The sequence below is a fragment of the Rana temporaria genome, chromosome 1 (genome assembly GCF_905171775.1).
Source record: "Rana temporaria chromosome 1, aRanTem1.1, whole genome shotgun sequence".
NCBI lineage: Eukaryota > Metazoa > Chordata > Amphibia > Anura > Ranidae > Rana > Rana temporaria.
This window is the reverse complement of record NC_053489.1, coordinates 290,930,117-290,952,220: the sequence shown is the minus strand read 5'-3', so window position 1 is coordinate 290,952,220 and position 22,104 is coordinate 290,930,117. Positions and strand designations below refer to the sequence as shown.

Here is a 22,104-nt window from a genome sequence, read left to right as displayed (position 1 = left end):
AGTGGCCCTGGGTCCACCCTCCTCTTCGTCTTGCTGACCCAGAAGAGACATATAAAACATCACTTACGGGTCCGACTTCCACTTTTCCTGGCCAGCCTGGCAGGGAAAGAATGTAATGCAGTGCGATCTGCACTGCATTAGGATTCACTGGAGCACAGGGGAGACATCCAGGTTGCAAAAAAAAAAAAAATCATCATAGAAGGGACTATTTGTGATGAGAAAAAAAAAACGTTTTTTTTATTAAGACCCCTTTCACACTGGAGTGTTTTTACAGCGTTTTAGCATTAAAAATAGCGATATTAAAACGCTCATAAAACCCTCTCAATGGACCCTGTCACACGGAGGCATTGCACTTGCGGGGCGTTGAGAAAAGTCCTGCAAGCAGCATCTTTGGAGCCGCCTTTGGGCGCTGAAAAAAAATGCTCCAAAAACGCCCCTCTCCATTGAAATGAATTGAAAGCACTGTAAAAACGCCTGAATAGCGCCTATAGGTCGCTCTGAGCTGTAGAAAACTCACATGATCTCCCAAAAATTTAAATATGTAAGCAAAAAAATAAATAAAAAAAAGAGAGCATCTACAACAGCAGGACTGAAATTGCACATGCTTCTATAACGCTTGAAAAACTCTGTTAAAACGCCCACAGTGGTGCGTTAATTTTACCGCTAGCGCCCTAAAAACTCGGCAATAGCGATAAAGGCATTTTAGGGCGTTTTTGCAGTGCCTCAGTGTGAAAGGGCTCTTAATGTAAAAAATACTTACACTTAAGGACATAAAATCTCCCAAGATTTATTTTTGGAGCCCATTCCCACATACGAACATAAATGCATGTGTTTGGGGCACCTGCGCACGAAAAAGGTTGGTTTCAATACATGTTGCATATCGCTGTGCACACCGGAATGAGAGTAATATTTCTAATACCGTAATGCTAAACTGATGACCTGTAGGGGGCTTTTGCAGCATCGCCTATGGAAAATATAGGGTGCTGAAGTTCGTTGCCGTTTCACGGGTGCATGCAAATTTAAGGGCATTTGTTTGTGCAACTTCATCTTTTGTATTTTACCACAAAATTGGGTTTTCATTAGGTTTGTGTGCTCCAAAATTAACTTTAGTGTATATTTTACTGAAATTATGTGATCCCCAGACCTTTGCATTTTATTCTCTAGGGTGTCTTGCTTTCAGAAAATAAATAACATATTTTTTTAATGCAATCTTCAAACCTAAAATATTTTTTTAAATGTGTGCAAAAATAAATAAATTACATATATATATATATATACATACATACACACATATACACACACATATACATATACACACACTATAGAAAAACTGCTCTGGCAGCTAAAGGGTTAAGTGGCGACTTTAGCCTTAGTAGTAAACCATTTAACCTAAGGTCTTTAAAAAAAAAAAAACACATGTGGCCACATCCACTATATGTTGGATGTGAGGCGTTTCAATCTTAAACTGCATAGGAATTTATTTACTAATGTTAGAACAAGTACAGTACATGGAACTCCTTTCCAGTTGGGGTGGCATTAGCAGGGAGTGTAAATAAAAAACAAAAAAAAAAACAAAAAAAACCTTGTACTATATTGAAAAAATATCGTAGGGGCCTGGCCAGCAGCCAGAGCCAATGACTGTGTAAAGAGAGCTCAGAGAACCATCAGCATCCAGCCTAATCCAATAACATGGGCGAGCATCTGAGGCACCCTTCTGGCTTTTTGCACTCCAGGGGAGTATACTGGATGCCATAGGAAAAAGAAAAAAGGAGAAGAAGCTGCAGAAACTCACCGACTTCTACCAAGCGGCGAGCACACCTAGGCCGCAAGATGTCGCCGAGGCGTCCGGATCGCGGCACGGCCTGCATTAAGGTAGAAGCTGCATGGGCGCTGCTCCTACACCATCCGGATCATCATCTTGAGGCAGTAGCAGAGGATCCACGCCAGGGACATCCCCCATTAACAGCCCACAGAAATTGGCCCAGAAAAGGTCCTCCGAGCACAAATATGCAGGTGAGCCAGGGGAACAAAATGTGTCACAGTACTAGAGAATTTGTGGAGCAGGTTAATGAATTCTCCACCACAGGGCAACCACTGAGTGACGCTGTGATGAGAACATGTTTATCACCCTTAGGGGATCCCTGCACAGGGACATGATGAACTGTATTACACAACTGAAAGCTGAAAGGAACACTAAAGGTTAATTTTTTATTAGATCAATTGATTGCTGTAAGCAAGAGCATTTAAATATCACTTACCTCGTTTTTCCTTTTGACCTCCAAAATACAGTAATCCAGGTTTGAAAATGCCATTTCCTGTCTCTCCTCTTCTTGCTTTCCACCAGCATCTGAGGCGTTTTGCATGGTGGAAAGCAGAATGTGCTCACCCCCTCCCTATGACTACAGCCCTGCGTGAAGATGTTCTTTTATCCCTCACAGGCATGGAGGCAAAGCCTAATGGGAACTGTAGTTCCCATTAGGCCGTGATGTAGCAAGAATGAATGTGCACCGCAAACCAGGAAGTCAATGAGAATAATGATTCAGGAGTGCTGGAGGTGAATAAAACAGCTCCATTTCAACAGGTATCAAACTAGTTATAATGCAAAACATTACTTTTTATTTTATCAGCTACTGTCAGACTTTAATTTAAGAGGAAAATATTTTTGTCTTTACAACCCCTTGAAGTCTTATCCATGGGAGACAGGGTTAGTCATATTGAGGATAAAACGAAACAAAGATATTTGAAACAAACAAAAGCAATGTATTATGTACAGGGTAATAAAGCAGGCAATTTACTGGCTAATTATATATAAAGAAGAGACAACAAAGTACAACATTGAATATCATTAGAGACCCCCACAATGGAAATATAGAACACCACCTATCATCGATAGCTAATGCTTTTATGAAATATTACAGAGACTTATACAATCTTAATTTAGATAATGAAACACCCCAACCATCGGCTCAGAATATTAACGTCTTTCTCAACTCAGTGACCTTGCCTACACTGACTGAAGAAAAACTTACCTCACTTAATGGCCCAATTTCAGACAAAGACATTTTAGATACCATCCATGCCCTACCAGCAAACAAGTCTCCAGGCACAGACGGTTTCTCGTCGGAATACTATAAATTATTTTCCCAAATCTTAGTCCCTCATTTGGGCATACTGTTCAATAGTGTTGCCTCGTCTGCCATGTTCCCTGAAGAAATGTTACAAGCCACTATTATTACCCTGCCCAAGCCAGGGAAGTAGCTGGACACTCCACAAAATCTTAGACCCATCTCTGTTGAACACAGATCTAAAAATATACCCCAACATTTTGGCCAACAGCTAAAATAACCCCCTCATTAGTGAAAGCGGACCAAGTGGGATTTGTCAAGGGTAGACAGGCCTCTAATGGAACAAGGAGACTATTCAATCTCCTGAAAATAGTAGAAAAAATGGCCACAGTAATTTTGGCATTGGACACTGAATTTTTTTTTGATGGGGTGCAGTGGGGATATCTCATTGCAACCCTACAAAATTTGGTCTTCAGAAACCCATACTTTCAGCAGTTTTTGCATTATACACTAAACCCTCAGCCACAGTTTTTTTTTGTCCAATGCCATCTCTGAGAAATGTTAATGTTACCTATGGCACCTGCCGGGGCTGTCCCTTATAATATTTACTTTCCAGCCTTATTAGAAACTAAAAAGCGACCTAAACCATATCTCTTCCTATAACATTTCCTGGTTGGGTAGAATAGCAGCCTTAAAGATGCTTCTCTTGCCTAAACTCATTTATTACTTTAGAACAATACCCATATGTCCTTTTTTAACTTAACAAACTTTTCAGACAGTTTATATGGAAAGGAGGAATGGATACAATATCATACTCAATAACCCAGAGACATAGACATATAAAAGGAGGAGCTAGCTTCCCAGTCATCCATAACTATCATCTTGCAGCAATTCTAGACCAAATTAAAGCATGGTTTGAACCAGAATCTGAGAAACTTTAGGTGCAAATTGAAAAGGCCACATTGAACAAGGACTTGCCTTCTCTACTAATAGCTAAATTGCCGGACAACTACACTGCCCAAATTTTCCCTCTGTAGCTGCAACCTTATCAGCTTGGTAAAAAATTTAACATTCAGATAAACCCTAAATCTAAAACACGTCGAGAGGAACTACCTCTTCGGGTTTATGAATACTTGATTCCAAACCTCAGAATCCACCCATGGTTGCAAGACGACATACAGCAGGGATCCTCAAACTACGGCCCTCCAGTTGTTGCGAAACTACACATCCCATGAGGCATTGTAAAACTCTGACATTCACAGACATGACTAGGCATCACGGGAATTTTAGTTCCGCAACAGCTGGAGGGCCATAGTTTGAGGATCCCTGACATACAGTATTGACATACAAAGAATTACTCAAATGCAGCATTTTCATGCCACCCACTCAGATTTACATTATGAAATGCATAAAGACTTATGGCAGTATCTGATAACCAACTATGATAAACCTGAAGGGTTATCTTGGTTCTACTCCCTTATTCAAATCAAAAATAATTTTGTCAAAACATCTAATATAACTGGAAAAAAAAATTTGGGTCATTATACTCCCCTAAAGATTGGCAAGATGCTATTCAATTCTGCTACCGGTATTCCCACTGCACTAATCATTGGGACTTAATGCTAAAAATCCTTCATAGATCATATCTTACCCCAGCAAGAATATCTTTACTCTTTCCTTCGGAAAACAACTCCTGTTGGAGACAATGTGGTGCAAAAGGTAGCATTACACATATATTATGGGAATGCAAAAATATACGCAGCTTTTGGTAGGCAGTCTTTAAGCTAATTTACATCCACATTGTGTAGTAGGGTGCGCGTGCCCTCCAAAACAAAAAACTACACACAGATGTTTAATTAATAAATAATCTATACTACTGTTGCTAATATTCCATGCAATGCTATTGTTGTAATTTACAATGTTAAACTTTAATAAAAAAACGATTGAAAAGAAAAAGGATGAAGGTAACCCGTGTGTGTATGCATTTTCTTAATTGTGTGCTCAGGTTCAATTATTTGTGACAGATTTACTTTGATTGTGTTTTCATATTCATTTAACACCCCCGCCCCCCTCTCCCCCCAGCCAAAATAAAGGCTTTAAAGGCAAAAAAGATCAATGTGTTAATTTTTTTTTCTTACTTTCCCTTAAATTCTGATAGGACATGGGCAACACATACCTCATTCTGCTCTTCATGTTCCAGAATGGCCTGAAGAAATGCTCTCCTTTCATGGCTTGAGGATTTCTGATCAAACATCCCGGCCTGAATAACCTTTTGATCAACATTCAGTTTGTACTTGGCAGCTGCAAGAATCTTCTCCTCCACACTATTTACAGTGCACAGACGCAACACGCGCACTTCATTCTGCTGACCAATCCTATGCGCTCTGTCCTGTGCTTGTAAGTCCTACGTATATAAATTAAAAGAAATGTGAACATCATCCACAAATATCACAATCATTCACTGTGATTGAGCAATGATAAGTTTACAGTGAATTGTAATGAATTTGTAAACCCTTACCTTTCAGAATACTCTAATATCCCCTGAAATCCAGTATATACACCAGTTATTTACCAAGAGAAAATCTAAACCTTTCCAGCAATTTTAGGAAGAGTATAGGGCTTCCCTAATTGCATTTTAATCATGCTACTAAAGCCCAGCTCGGCCTAAGAAATATCAAATTTCTCCATTCTGAGCAGAAAAAGGAAGACAACGCCAATGGGTTCTGAACTCAGCAATACTTTGTACCAAAAATCTCTCCCAGTGTTTTCCCCCAGCCTTAGATCCATACAGAGGCACGAACCTAGCTGCAGGAAGTGCACCTGAACTACATAGCCATGAGGGAGGAATAATCTTCTGCACACTCTGTACATGTCCCAGCTATCATGGTGGTGGAGGTACTTGAATGTTAACATGAAACATGGTATAAGACATGGACAGTGGGGAAAATAATTATTTGATCACCTGCAGATTTTGTAAGTTTGCCCACTTACATAAAAATTAGGGGTGTAGAATTTTTTCATATGTGTATCTTAAATGATAGAGACAGAATATTAACCAAAAATACAGAAAAAACATGATCACAATCTTATAAATTGAGTTGCAGTTCAGTGAATAAAATAAGTATTTGATCCCCAAGCAAAACATCACTTCGTATTTGGTGGAGAAACCCTTCTTGGCAAGCACAGAGGTAAGATGTCTCTTGTAGTTGGTAACCAGGTTTGCACACATCTCAGGAGAGATTTTGGTCCTCTCTTCTTTACTGATCTTCTCTAAATCCTTAAGGTTTCTTTGCTGTTGCTTGGTAACTCGAAGTTTCAGCTCCATCTATAAATTTTCTTGAGATCATTCATAAGCTCCTCCCATGTAGTTCTGGGCTGTTCCCTCACTTTTCTCATGATCATCCTTACCCCATGAGGCAAAATCTTGCATGAAGCTCCAGACCGAGGGCGATTTTGTATTTCTTCCATTTGCGAATAATCGCTCCAAAAGTTGTCGCCTTCTCACCAAGCTTCTTGCTGATGGTCTTGTAGCCCATTCCAGCCTTGTTCAGGTCTAGAATCTTGTCCCTGACGTCCTTTGATAGCATTTTGGTCTTGCCCATGATGGTGAGGTTTGACTGGAAGAAAGATTCTGTGGACAGGTGTCTTTTATACACATAACGAGTTGTCGTTAGGAGCACCTTCTTAAATTGGCAGGACTAATCTGTGTATCACATGAGAACATACTGTAGCAAGTCTGTGGGAGCCAGAATTATTGTTTGTTGGTAGGGGATCAAATACTTATTTTACTCACTGAACTGCAACCCAATTTATAATATTTGCATCATACCTATAATAACAAATATATACCCTTAATTTCTTTGTGTGGGCAAACTTACAAAATCTTAAAGGGGGATCAAACAATTATTTTCGCCACTGTATCCTTTAAGGGTTGGTGATAAAGCAGACATTTCCATGCAACTCTGGACGACCTCCCACTTACTATACATTTAAAAAATGGATCCACTTTTTCTTTATGCTAGAAATATTATTCTTCTCACATGGAGGGCATGCTTCCCATAACAGAAACCTACCCCTCTATAAGGTGACATATGAAATATGAGAACATAAAAGCCAGTTTGCCAAGGTCTTGAAAACATGGTCATCCCCTATCCAATTAAACAAAAAGAGGAAAGTGGCGCTGCCTTCCAACCAATGTGAAAAAAAATCCCTGTCAGATTGCCAATATAGTGACAAATATAAATAGCAGTGGCATACGTGTATGTCCCAAATCTCCTATGCAAAGCCTATAAGTGATAGTGGATTGGGGATATTTGTTAGGAAATTAATAAAATGGGTACATATATATATATATATATATATATATGTTATACAGAAACCGCCTCTGGGTGAATCAATACTACCTTCAATATATAATGCCCAAATTATATGTAATAAAAAATATTAATAAAACAAGTGCGTATAAAAAAGCATCAAATATAAGCAAACTCAATTCAGTGCAAAGTTGTGTAACAATAGTGAAGTGGTCAACATAAAAAAGAAAAAGTCCAGATCTGCAACAAAAAAGCTATTCACGGATAATGTCCATAATTAAAAATTCCCAGGGCGACTTGTGCACAAAAGATCTGGTGAGTGCACAAAAAAACGAAAGTGACGTGAATGGGTACCAAGCTCCTTATGCATTTAATCGTACAACGTCGTCTGAGGTGGTAAAACCACGGTCACCGCCTCAGACGACGTCCTGTGACAAAACGCGCAAGTCAGAGCTTGTTACGCATTAATGTAACTTCAGTTTTTTGCGCTGTGGTCTGTGGAACGCACGCCATCCAGACCCAAGGACTTTTATGTATGCTTGGGCAATTGAAGCCCCCGCTTTTTAAAGATTATATACCTTTTAAAAAATGTATTTGATTAACCGGATTTACACTATAAGTGCCCGTTTTTTTAAACGTAATTACATGTAGATACCCCTTTGCATAAACAGCGCTACAGAGGAAGCAGTCACATTGATTACAGGACATCAGGACCAGAGCCTAATCTTGATTATATGCCTTTCACCCCTGCAGGGGTTCAGAGATCTGGTGAGTGCATAATCAAGAGGGGAGCACGAAAAAGTCACTTTATTATCTGACACGGAAGCTATGATAAAAGTGTCACTTTGGTATCCTGCACAAGTCACCTTGGGAATTTTTAATTATGGACATTATCTGTTAAAAGCTTTTTTGTTGCAGATCTTGACTTTTTTTTTTATGTTGATCACTTTACTATTGTTACACAACTTCGCACTGAATTGAGTTGGCTTAAATTTGATGCTTTTTTTTATACGTATTTGATTTAGTAATATTTGTTATTACATATAATTTGGGCATTATATATTGGAGGTAGCATTTATTCACCCAGAGGAGGTTTCTATATAACACACATTATTATTAATTTCCTCACAAATATCCCCAATCCACTATCGCTTATAGGCTTGGCATAGGAGGTTTGGGACATACACGTATGCCACTGCTGTTTATATTTGTCACTATAGTGGCAGTCTGACAGTGATTTTTTCAGGTTAGTTGGAAGGCAGTGCCATTTTCCTCTTTTTGTTTAATTTAATTGTTTCCCCTTAGGGAGTTTCTTTTGGGGAGGCAGCAGCTCAGCACACACCTAAGCGTGGAACTTTAATTAAATAATGGTCATCCCCCATGAAAACCCTCCCACCATTGGAAACTCTCTCTACTCTTTCTTCTTTCTTGCTCTCATTCATCTCATTCAACACTAAAGGGAAGAGCGTAGAGAGAGAGATGGAAACATACTCATGTATTGGGAAAAAAACAGAATGGGTGCAAAAAGCCTGCAGTGCCTTTTGTCTTTAAAACTGCATCAAGGAAAATGGGTTGCTGGGGGTGGAATCTTTCTAGACTAGAGCCATGTAAACCCCCAAAGTAGCACTTTACATTGAAAACTATTTATTTATTTTAATTATTAACAAAGTAATGAACAGCTGGAAGAAACATGAAAAGTAAAAGAGAAGTACAAGACAATGAACATAAAAATTTTGATAAAAACCTGATGAGGATTCCAGTCACTGTCAAAAATGACGACTGTATCTGCAGCCTGCAGGTTTAGTCCCAAACCTCCAGCCCTAGTACTCAGCAAGAAGATGAAGAACTTTGAACCTTCTTCATTAAATCTTTTCAGTAATGCAGCTCTGTCTTCTGACTTTGTAGTACCTTAGGAAACAGCAAATTACCCATTAGATAGAAATATATTATCTACTGTACTAATAGAATGGTGACGCAGAGTTCAACAATCCTTTCCAGAACTGCAGCGTTGAGGCATAGTTTTTTTTTTTTTTCCTAAGCTTTTTGGCTACCATGCACAGCTGTACCAAATTCTGAGTGCTTCAGTTTTAGTAAATCTCCCCCCCCCAGAGTCACATGTGATGCCTAGCATTTCTAGCACAACTAACTTAATTTTCACATGCTAAAGGTATCATGCTCAGCTCAGTCAGATATTTATTATCAGTCAAAAAATATTTAGATTGTTGGAAAATATCTATGCAAGTGGGTCCGATCATTCATCCTTATATTAGACCCCTTTCAAATGCTACATGAATTATATGTCCTTACTCAAGACGACCATGGCAAGAAATGCTAGGGGGTGTTTTACAAAGTGATTTATCAGCAAAATAAAGCATTGGGACATGGATGGATTAGCATTTTTGGTGCAATGTAGTTCCACTTTAGGAGGAGTCAGGGACCATATTGCGCATGGCCTACTGTTGGCATCAGCTGAGGCTCATGGCAGGTCCTAATGTTAAATAGACCCATGCAAGACCATGGATGTGAAAATCACTAAGATGACTTAAACATTAAGATGACTTAAAATTGTGCTCAACAAAAAGGGTAAACCGTTCTATTAACCGCTTAATGACCGCCGCATGTACATATACGACGGCAGAATGGCACGGACAGGCAGAACGACGTGCCCGCACGTCGCTGCCTAGATGTCAGTCGGGGTCCGAAATACCAAAAATATGTAGAAGAATACGTATCGGCCTAAACTGAGAAAAAACATATTTTTGGGGGATATTTATTATAGAAAAAAGTTAAAAATATTGTTTTTTTTTCAAAATTGTCGCTCTATTTTTGTTTATAGCACAAAAAATAAAAACCGCAGAGGTGATCAAATACCACCAAAAGAAAGCTCTATTTGTGGGAAGAAAAGGAAGCAAATTTCGTTTCGGTACAACATTGCATGACCGCGCAATTACCAGTTAAAGCAGCGCAGTGCCAAATTGTAAAAAAACCTCTGGGCATTTAGCTGCATATTGGTCTGGGGCTTAAGTGGTTAAGACCTAAACCACGTGCTTTTTTTTTTATTATTATTACAATCATGCGACACTGATAAACCAATATAAATGACGTAAAAAAAATGCTAGAAGAAAACACTGACATGGGAAAACTTCAAAAAAGACTACAATAGCACAGATTTCAAGTTTAATTTTCAGTGGTACCACCAATTGCAGAAGAGAGTTCCACATCTGTATCGCGTGGAGAGTAAAAAAACACCCTACGAAGCTTAAGGTTTCTCCTTCAGTCTCATTGTGTGGCCCTCTGTCCTCTTACACTCCCTGAAACTAAAATAGTGTCGTACCTACGCTGGGATCACCATTGAGATATTTGTGTATCTCAATGGTGATCCCACCTTTGAGATATACAACAAATGTATTAAATGGTCTTATACACTGCAGTATTGCTCTGGGTAAAAAAGCAAACACAATACAAACCATCAAGGCGAAGGTAAAGAAAGCCCCGAAAAGCAAAGTAATCTTCCATTATAGTCATGAGAGATGTCATCTGACAGAAAAGCAGAACACGATGATTTGTGACTCTGAGCTTTGGTAAAATTCGATCAAGCAACTCAAACTTTCCTGAAGTTCTGTACAAGTCAGGCCTGTGTATCATAAAAAGAAGATAATGGACAATAATCCAAAAACAAATAATCTGAAGGCAGATTATTGACAAAGGAAAATCCACACACTTTTTTTGTAAATATGCTATATCTCATATTAAAAGTTAAACTATAATTATTTAAAGCAGTCAAAAATTCAAGATTTACATATTGCCTAGATCCACACTCCTTGAATAAAAAACACGCAGGAACACTTTTCTGGAAATCAATACCCTTCCTCAGCCTGCCTAAAGACTACTTACGCTGGTTTAAAAAAAAAAAAAAAAAAAAAAAAAAAAAAACACATATAGGCGAACCGGCGGTAAATGTTTTTTAAAAAAACGTGGGGTCTAATGACATTCTAAGCATAATAATAAATTATACTATTGTGCACCTCATATTACCAAGCTTCATGATAAATGTGTCTCAGCAATGCAAAGGGTACAAAAGAGAACATACTGGGCAAAATACTAAGGTACTCAAGACTAAACAGAATGAGAGATCCTTATTATTCAAACCAAATATATAAGTATACGGTACTGTGCAAAAGTTTTCGTCAGGAGTGTAGTAAGAATGCATTCAATAATATATATTTTAATGGTTTCGTTTAACCAATTTACAAAATTCAAAGTGACCGAACAGGAGAAAAATCTAAAATCAATATTTGTTGTGGCTTTCAACCCAGCACACATTTTTCTAGGTACACTTGTACACAGTTTTTGAATGAACTTGGCAGGTAGGTGGTTCCAAACATCTTGGAGAAATAACCACAGATTTTCTGTGGTTGTAGGCAGCCGCAGATTCCCCGAGAGAAATCATCTGGCTGCAAGACTCTTGGTGCCCCCTTGATGTTTGAGGCATACCATAGCCATGACATTGTCTAACTGCACCCTATTTGGGTGTCTCTTCACAGAATGGGCATAGCTTTGAGATCCTCCTGAGTATGTTGATGTGGAGCTAGTCTTCTGCAGGTGACCATGTTTCCTGAAACACTCTTTAACAGCCTAAAAACTGGCATCTGTCGTTCTAACTTTCCATTGATAAAGGAAGGAAAGACTTCCCTTTGTTAAGAGCTTGAGATTCAGCATTGTATGGAATTTCTTGCTTGGCTAGACAGGAGCATGGCGAGGTCAAAAGGAGCATCCATGTTCCAGGTAAAAAAAAATGTTGTGTTGGAGAGGTCTCAAATGAAATTGGGCAAATAGTACACAAGAAAGAAAGAAGCTATCCATGAGGCCCAAAACTCTCATGGAGAACCCTATTGTGGGATGTCTTCGGCACCAAATCTTGAGTGAGCTGTTAAAGTGAAAGAATTTTCTGCACTGGAAAGAAAAAATTAGCTTGTGTGCATCCAGGACAAAACCCAAGTATTCCAGACAAAAAAGCTGGCAAGCAAATCTTTGGAGATTGATCACCCAACTGAAGGCCCGGAGCAACTGAAAGTCTTGTGGACATTGCCAGATAGCTGTAAAAAGGTAAGTTTTTCATGAGAAGTTAGTCTAGATCAGAGGTCGGCAACCCGTCGACCACGCGTAGGTGACAAGTAGATCGGGAACAGGTCTGTGCCGCCAACCCCCGCCTCCTGCTGCTAGCTGCCGTTTTTTGCAATCAGCCTCCTCTGACGAGCCTGGCTTCCGAACCACCACCCCCTCCCTTCCTTCCTTCCTTCCTCCCTCCCCTCCTGCCTCCTCCGCCGATGACATCAGTAAACAGCAGAGAGCGAGAGGCAGCACAGGATGCAGGGGGGGGGGGGACATAGAAGCTGGAACTTTTCTAGTTAACCCGCAGGTGTTTGGTTGCTAGGTCCTAAGCAACCAATCACCTGCTTGTTAATATGAAAAGTCACTAGGTAAGCTCCTGCTCCCACCCCCTGTTCAGAACTGTGATGCTTCTCTGTCTCATGTGTTCACAGGTAAGATGAAATGGAACGCTACACGCTGCAGTGGGAGGGAAGGGGGCACTACTGTGTGTGTGATGTGAAGGGGACAGTGAATACTGTTATGGGAGAGAAGGGTGCACCACTGTGTGTGTGTGTGGGGGGGGGGGGGGGGATGATGTGAAGAGGGCAGTGGACTGCGTTTACAATCTACATTTGGGGTTAACAATGTATCATCACCTGCAGTTGATCACAAAGGCAGTGCGTTTTGAACACGGTGCAGAAAACACAAGATAATTGCATGGACAAACTCACTGTACTGTACAGTGATCTTCAACCCACATCCCAGGAGTGGACAACTGGAAAGCAAACTACTTCAGCTGCCACTGCCTAAACCAAAGGGAATGGGCCCATCACCTAGACATCTTCAATCTGATATGTCAGAAATGAGGGGGGAATCCAGATGTAGACATCCTAGCCTCCAGATACCTCGGTTTGTGGACAGGACCAAGATTTTCTCAGCTGAACAGGTTTTTCACCTGGAGGTGTTTTAAGAGATCTGCCTCTGCTGTAGATTCCTCGGTCAATGGATCATTTACTGGATGTGATGAAACCCTTATTTAAATGTATTTATTTTTTTAAACAAAAGCACAGTGGCCAAGTGGTTAGCACTTCTGCCTAGCAGCACTAGGGTCGCTGGTTCAAATCCCAACCACGGCACTACCTGCTGGCTTTCCTCTGGGTCCTCTAGTTTCCTCCCACACTCTCAAGACATGCTGGTAGGTTAATTGGCCCTATTACGCGTATTTATAAATGTGAAGAAAAAAAAAAGGAGCTAAAGAGTAGTATAGGGTCTCAGTGGAGGTGCCCAGTGCCAGTGTCCAGACACCTGAAAATGCACGTCTTTAACCTGTCTGTCTGTCTGTCAATACTTTGCCTGTGTCCTTACCAAACCCATAACGAACAGTGGCAAAGAAACCCATTACCAAGACCCGCTGAATCATTTCTTTGGTACGGAAAAGCTCATATATAAGCATATAAAATAAAAATTTGCCATGCTCATTTCCTGCTTAAATCATTGACGAAACTAGTAATGTTACATTAATTTATTTTTTAGATCGGCGTTATTTATGCAAGAATGTAGGGATCATTTCATAAAAAGAACCAAATAAAAATATAGCAGTCATTCACAGATGGAATTTTGGCTGTCATCTCGGAGAAAAGAAAAAAAAAATGTACATTTAGTTATTCATGAAGCTTCATGCTTAGAATTATGTAGATCTACCAGTAAATGCAAAATATTAAAAACGATTTACCCGTTGATGATACCATTAGCATATCCCAGATGTTCGGCAAAGGATTCCTACAAAAAATAGAATTGGGGTATTCACAAATTAAAACAATTACATGCAAAATAAGAAACCATTCAACTAGATTTTACAAAATGGAGAGGGAGTTGCATTCCAAGATGATAATATAAGATACAAATAATCATAGAAATAAAAAAACATAAAATCATCCTTAACCACTTAAGGACCGGGACTATATTTCAAACTTGTGTTTACAAGTTAAAATTAGTTTTTGTTTTGCTAGAATATTACTTGGAACCCCCAAATATTATATATTTTTTCCCAACACCCTAAAGAATAAAATGGCGGTCGTTGCAACACTTTCTGTCACACCGTATTTGCGCAACGTTCCTACAAGCGCACTTTTTTGGGAAAAAATACACAGGTTGCATGTATTAAGTTGCAGAGGGGATCTAGGCTAGAATTAGTGCTCTCGCTTTAATGATCGTGGTGATACCTCACGTGTGGTTTGAACACCGTTTTCATATGCGGGCACTACTCACGTATGCGTTCGCTTCTGCACGTGAGCTTGCAGGACAGGGCGTGTTAAACAAAAAAAATCGTATTATTTATTTAACTTTTTTTTATTTTTACGCTGTTCTTTTTAAAAAAAAAATTGTGTCACTTTTATTCCTATTACAAGGAATGTAAACATCCCTTGCAATAGAAAAAAAAAAGCATCACAGGACCTCTTAAATATGAGATCTGGGGTCAAAAAGTTTTAGATCTCAGTCTCAGATCTCATATTTACACTATAAAAAAAAAAATGGCCCTTTATGAGCTATGGGTGTAAGTGACGTCGCTTACACCCCTCACTCAGCTCCATGCCAAGCAGTTGACAGGATCTGGGCAGCTCCAGTAAGCGGCTCAAGTCACCAATAAAAGTGATCTTGTGGCAAATCTGCCGCCAGGACCACTTTTTCTGAAAGTAGGTGTCGGGGTTATGGCAGCTAGCTGCTGCCATAACAATGATATTCCACTTCAAAGTGCCGCCATAAAATGACTGCGGGCGGTCTGTAAGTAGTTAAAACAAAAAAGCCAGAAAACGCAGACTTCTTTCCTTTTTCTTCTGCTCTAGCAGTTTAGTGCTCATGGTATAGCGCTTATTTCAAATTATTTACGGGTTTATTGATTCACCTAAAACTTTGTACTTTTTTATAATACCAAAATAATATTTATATTCTTGTTTTGGGATGTGTAAGAGGGGTGTAATCAAGTGTTTCCTTCGATCTGAGGCATTGTCCTTGCGAGAGGTTTTGGATAGTAATTTTATTTGATATACAGTACTGTGCAGACATTATAGGCAGCTATTTAGAAAACCTTGAAAAAAGCTGCACATGGGACCTACTTGGACATTCCAACATGACAATGATCCAAAACACAAGATCAAGTGGACCTTTTATTGGCTACAGCAGAATAAAGTAAAGGTTCTAACGTGGCCATCTCAGTCTCCTGACCTCCATATCATTGAGCCACTCTGGGGAGATCTCTAAACATGCAGTTCATGCAAGACAGCCCAAGAATTTACAGGAACTGGAGGCTTTTTGCCAATAGGAATGGGCAGCTTTACCATCTGAGAAGATAAAGAGCCTCATCCACAAATACCACAAAAGACTTTAAGCTGTCATTGATGTTAAAGGGGGCAATACACGGTATTAAGGGGTATGGGGTATGTAAACTTTTGATCAGGGTCATTTGGGTAGTTTCTGTTGCCATTATGATTTAAAAAGAGTAAACACAGTTGATCGATAATAAATGGCATCAGCCAAACACTAATTATGAGTGAAAGAAATGTTTTTGTGTTATCGTTCATATTCTCTCAAAAATAGCCAAAAAATCATAAATTTTGCCAGGGTATGTAAACTTATGAGCACAACTATACATGCGATTTTTTATTCTTAATAAAATTGCAAAGATTTCAAACAAACTTGTTTCACGTTGTCATTATGGGGCATTGTTTGAAGAATTTTGAGGAAAATAATAAATTGAATTCATTTTGGAATAAGGCTGCACCATAACAAAATGTGGAAAAAGTGAAGCGCCGTGAATACTTTCCAGATGCACTGTATTTATGCTACCAAAATAAGTGTGTGCTGTGAACTGCCTTAAAGGGGTTGTAAAGGTACAATTTTTTTCCCTAAATAGCTCCCTTTACCTTAGTGCAGTCCTCCTTCACTTACCTCATCCTTCCATTTTGTATTTAAATGTCCTTATTTCTTCTGAGAAATCCTCACTTCCTGTTCTTCTGTCTGTAACTACACACAGTAATGCAAGGCTTTCTCCCTGGTGTGGAGTGTCGTGCTTGCCCCCTACCTTGGACTACAGGAGAGTCAGGACGCTCTCTACGTTGCAGATAGTGAAAGGAGCTGTGTGTTAGTGGGCGTCCTGACTCTCCTGTAGTCCAAGGGAGGAGGCGAGCACGACACTCCACACCAGGGAGAAAGCCTTGCATTACTGTGTGGAGTTACAGACAGAAGAACAGGAAGTAAGGATTTCTCAGAAGAAATAAGTACATTTAAAAGCAAAATTGAAGGATGAGGTAAGTGAAGGAGGACTGCACTAAGGTAAAGGAAGCTATTTAGGGGGGGGAAAAAAAATTACCTTTACAACCCCTTTAAGCATTGCGCCCGTTTCTTCTGGCTGGATGCCACCATTTTGTTGAAGCCCAGAGCAGTCACTTTCTTATTGGACACTTTCCACCTCTTCTTGATCTTAAAAACGGTATGTCATTTTCTTCTATTTAAATATGTACATTCCAGAAGTTTTTTCCCCTGTCAGCTCTCCTGCTATTCTTGTATGTGCTCCTTACACACAGTGTCGTTCATGTTCCTTTGTTCCCTCTTCAGCATCAGTAAATATTAAAGCTGTCAGCTGATGGGCCTCTAGTGGCTACAAATTTATCATGTGCAGAGCTGGACTATAAACAGTAATATTTGTAATGTTTTATATACCGTAACTATACCTGCAAAATGGGTCAGCCTGAAGTGATCTATCAGAACTGAATTTTCTGACTAAAGTTCCACTTTATGTGCACATGTTTACGAAGCTACATTTCGTTTTTTAATAAGGGTGATAGCACAAAATTACATATTTATACGTAATCTGTTAGAACGGCTGCCAACACAGATTCTTTCTATACACTGGGACCTTGACTGTTACACTGACCTGCTGTTCCATTAGCAGCACACTGAACAGCATTGTAGGATGCAGAATCACATAAGTTTTTTTCAACTTAACTTATGAGGCAACCTTCACATTGTTGCAAAAATACTGTAAAAACACATGTGTTTTTGCTGGATTTTTACCACTTTCGTGTCGCATTGCTGGTGCGTTTTGCACCTGTGAAAAAGGGATCGTTCACGCAAAAGTTGCATTAAAAAATACAACCATGGGTGCATTTTTGATGCTTTTTGCATTCATTACAATAGGGAGGTGTGTTTTTTACCACACCAAACCCACAGCAGACAGGACTTTAAAAAAATGCAACGGCCCGGCAATTGACCAGTGTGAAGAGTTCCATAGTGTCCATGTGATTTTCGTTCGCCTTTTTTTTAACACTTAAATGGAAGAAAAGCTGATCAGTGTGAAAGCAGTTTAAAACTTGGTGTTTTACTTTGCAGAATCAACCTGAGTAAAATACTTTCTAGAACAGCAGCAGCATAAACACCATTCTCTACCAGGAAGCAATAAAATTATCTCTCTGGTAGTAAAAATGGCTTTAGATTGGCTTGCCGTTCACAATTTATTTATTTACATATTACAAATGTACAAGTCTTGTTGCATTGCATTCTATTGCAATGCCAAGTGACAATATCCAAGTCCTTTAACTCACCTCGATGTGCTGGAATATGAAGGGGTGATTGCAGATCTTTCTTAACTGCATGATGGTATTCATAAGTGTTTTTGCGCCACCTTTACCCTAGAATACAAATTGATGACACTGTCATTACCACAGATGTTTATCACTTATAGCCGGTTATAAATCTAATGGAACAGCGACACCCAAACTCAGTGTTGGGAGGGGGAAATCATAAGAGTGCTACAAAGTGGTTGCCAGGGATTACTTTAGATGAACCTCTTATCCCAACTACTGGAATTTAATGTCAGAGGATGAAGATCACAGTTAAAACAAAGGCCCTTTAAATGCACATTTTTTTTTAAACAAAGCAGTTACAGCCTCTCCATAAAATCTTCCATTTTCTAATTTCCTTAATAAACGTACAGTTATTTGCCACAATTACATTCCTGGCTGGCTTGTGCATTATAACTGTATTTTACTATGGAAAAGCAGGTGTATTTTTTTTTGTAGGAAAATTGTGTACATCTTTGATGCCACTGGTCAAGAAAGGTCAGTGCCAACATCAAACTTTAAATATATTGTATGCACATAAACCAATGCTATGTTGCACATCTTTTTAAAGCGCATCTACAAATGGTAGAATATCTGGTAGAACCATCAGTTTATTTATTGAACATCAATCAATGTACCTTCTTATCTTTTTCAGATCCATCGGTGAGGAGAATACCTTTTCCTTGCATGTGGCGGTAAAGGACCTTTTGGAGAGCCGACATGTCACATTTAATTACATATTCAACCTAAAAGAGATTAAGGATCTGGGTAAGATATGATTACATTCTTTAACCAATAGAATAATAATGAATTGTTTCAAGTGGCATAATAAAAGGACACAGTAAAATAAAAAATAAAATAAAAAGTGAAGTGAACCTGTGAATATTAAAGGAAACCTGTACAGAACATAAAAGTGGTCATCCCTTCAGAAAATGGTAATTCCCTGGCCAACATGCTGATTTGATGCCATCAACACCTAAGGTAAAGATAAATCAAACGCGTTTATTGAATGTTTAAAGCAATAACAAGTGGGTACTCACAAGATGGCAACTCTTAATGAGCCCTACAACCACACAATGATGAATGGTGCGGAAACAACAAGGGGTAAGAGACGACGTGTTTCGGCTCTTACCCCTTGATATGTCCTCACAATTCATCATTGTGTGGTTGTAGGGCTCATTGAAAGTTGCCATCGTGCGAGTACCCACTTTTTATTTATTTTACCATTCAATAAATGTTTTTGGTAATGCACTAGGTGTGCGCACACCAGGAACGTCAAAGCTCATATTTGGTATGTCCAGGTTTGTGACTTAAAGTACTGGAGCCCCTGGATCAGCATGACTGCCAAAGAACTAGTATTTTTCAGAAGGGTATGAAGGAAAACTGAACAATGGCAGCCTCCATACTTGCTCAGTATAGGTTTTCATTATGGGTTAACTTTAATAGTTTGTGATTAAGAGCAAGAGTTAGCTTTCAGAATCTGGTCAATTTTGAGAGTTAGATAAAGGGTTAAGTACTTGGGAGGAGGTCAAGATCCCAAGTTGGGCCCCTACTGGTTAAACACATTTTAAGTTGGTGACAAATAAAAAAAAATACTTTTCTGAACTTGGTCTTCAATGCTGAAAGTCATGTGCTGTGCCAAAAACTACACATGGTGTACTGATCACAAAATGTCATGTGTGATGGATGAACCCATTATTTTTTGCCCACAACTTTGTTTTTCTTCTGGTCAGTTCAGTAACCAGCAGTAACATTGTTGCTGCTCATATGAAATGCCTAGCATATGACATAACTATTTTTGAACTGTGTTTATAAAGTAAATGTAATGTGCAAAAAAAAAAATACCTAAATGGCATACCAATTAGTTCGGCACTAGCATCACAAACCTTTTCTGGCAGCTGCGACTCAACTTCTTTCTTCAATCGTCTCAGCAAAAATGGCCGCAACACTTTATGCAGACGGCGGATGATCAATATAGTTTCTTCTTCATTTAAATCCACCTTTAACAGTATAAAGACTATTTAGTGCATTCTATATGATAGACACAGAAAATACACAACACAAATTCTTTAAAAAAAAAAAAAAACAATAAAAGATCAATTTGTAAAGCTCTTCACACCAGTCTAGCAAGGCAAATATTTGTCATTAAGTGAGTTTGCCATCTTCCTGCTTCCCTATATTGTGGATATTAGCCGTAGGAATAAAATTCATTACTATAAATCAGTGACAGCATACCAAGGTCTCTTTTGTTGTCTCCTATCACAAATCTGCTTGGTCTGGTGTAAGGAGCTAAAAAGGACAAATGTTACAATTTTCTCTCTGGGATTAATTCTTCCCTGCAGGTGCTCAGTACAATAAATCAGAAAACAGAACATACATAGAACCAGATCCTGATTGGCCCAGGAAAAGATTATAATCTAAAAATGCATTATTAATGTTTTTGCCAGTTTTTGATGTTTTGCTTATTAATAAATACCATCACAACATCATTTCCAGCAGCACAAAATGCTGGTTTCCATTATTTAGACTAACATGGCCACATTATTCACATGCTTAAAAGTGTGGTATTTCACATTTTAACTCCTCCTTGACAAAGAGGGCACATAAAGCAACCATGTTTGATCGCCTCTTGACTTAAACCCTCGTACACCCAATACGATTATTGGACAACAGAGCGTCTGTTTTTTGTTAAAAGGGCGTGTGCATACCAACGTTACACAAATTGTTGTGCCACAAACATGAACATCGTGACATACTACGAGGAATTCTAGCTCTTGGGCGCCACCATTTGGGCCCCTTCTGCCAATTCTGTGTTTGGGGAGTATTGATTCCGAGCATTCGTGTTTGTACTTTTGACTTTTGTGTAATGGATTTGTGTACTGACTATCCGAAAATCTGATGTGGAGCTGTCGTTTGACTAAAATTTTCTGGCCCCCTTTATATTATACAGACTCCCGCAGCTCTGGACCCCTTTACACTACACAGCCCCCCCACAGCTCTAAATCCCTGTACATTACATAGCCCACCCCCCACAGCTCTGGACCCCTGTGCATTACACACAGCCCCCCCCCCCCCCATAGCTCTGGACCCCTGTGCATTACACACAGACCCCCCCCATCTCGGGCCCCCTGCACATTACACATTGTCACTTCTTACCTTACTGGGGTATGCATGCAGAGCTGGGAAGACAGCAGTGCTGAACAGAGGGCGGAACTACTTAATTTTTCATATTAACAATGCCAACGATTGGTTGCTAGGACCAGCTAGCAACCAATCACCTGCTGGTTAACTTGAAAAGTTAAGTCCAGCAGTTGCCACCCTCTCTCCAGTTCTACTCACTGTCTCTCTCCCCTGCTGTGAGGGGGGCAGAGAGAATCCGGGGGCTGACCCCGAGTGTCATCCGGGTAAGGTCCGCACATGGGCATCCCCGCACCCTGTCACAGCTCTCCTCTCCCTGCCCTGGCTGCCACAGTCCCGCTGTTGCTGCTGCCTATGCCTGGCTGTCACAATCTTGCCCGGCCTGGACCAGCTCTGTGACTTGAGCCCGCTGTCAGCTGAAAATGGGTCACAGGAGTGCAGAACGAACGTTACTCCTGTGATCCATAGGAAAAGTACAGCCAAAGGAGCTTTGGTTGTACTTCTCTTTTAAGGTTGGACCCCACATAGTCTTTTGTGTGAGACACCAGATTCCTCCTCGGAGGACGTGGCACGTAGGATTCCTGATCCTTAACAGATTCATATTTTTTTCATCAGGGGGAATTTTTATGACACCTACATCCTCCCTCAAAAGGGAAGGAGGGAAAGATCACCACCCCTGTTTGCACCCCTGTCTCCCCAAGCCATTGAGATCATCAAAAAGTTGACCAAGCAGCACAGATACAGTGAGGAAAATAAGTATTTGAACACCCTGCTATTTTGCAAGTTCTCCCACTTGGAAATCATGGAGGGGTCTGAAATTGTTATTGTAGGTGCATGTCCACTGTGAGAGACATAATCCAAAAAAAAAATCCAGAAATCACA

At 39.6% G+C, this 22,104-nt stretch overlaps 1 protein-coding gene across 3 annotated transcripts in view; it reads right to left on the bottom strand.

Annotated features, from left to right (window-relative positions):
• Nucleotides 1-22,104, bottom strand: part of SMARCA2 (SWI/SNF related, matrix associated, actin dependent regulator of chromatin, subfamily a, member 2) — a 266,143-nt gene that overhangs the window by 112,680 nt on the left and 131,359 nt on the right. For 2 of the 3 annotated variants that reach the window (XM_040357227.1, XM_040357235.1), the window contains exons 20-27: nucleotides 19,971-20,084; nucleotides 18,723-18,830; nucleotides 18,067-18,153; nucleotides 14,202-14,248; nucleotides 10,846-11,012; nucleotides 9,123-9,286; nucleotides 5,242-5,469; nucleotides 4,717-4,758 (exon numbers count right to left, since the gene is read on the bottom strand). In XM_040357227.1, the coding sequence (XP_040213161.1) occupies nucleotides 4,717-4,758; nucleotides 5,242-5,469; nucleotides 9,123-9,286; nucleotides 10,846-11,012; nucleotides 14,202-14,248; nucleotides 18,067-18,153; nucleotides 18,723-18,830; nucleotides 19,971-20,084 (957 nt within the window). The remainder of the gene's footprint in view (nucleotides 1-4,716; nucleotides 4,759-5,241; nucleotides 5,470-9,122; nucleotides 9,287-10,845; nucleotides 11,013-14,201; nucleotides 14,249-18,066; nucleotides 18,154-18,722; nucleotides 18,831-19,970; nucleotides 20,085-22,104) is intronic. The other variant, XM_040357243.1, reaches the window with a different exon arrangement.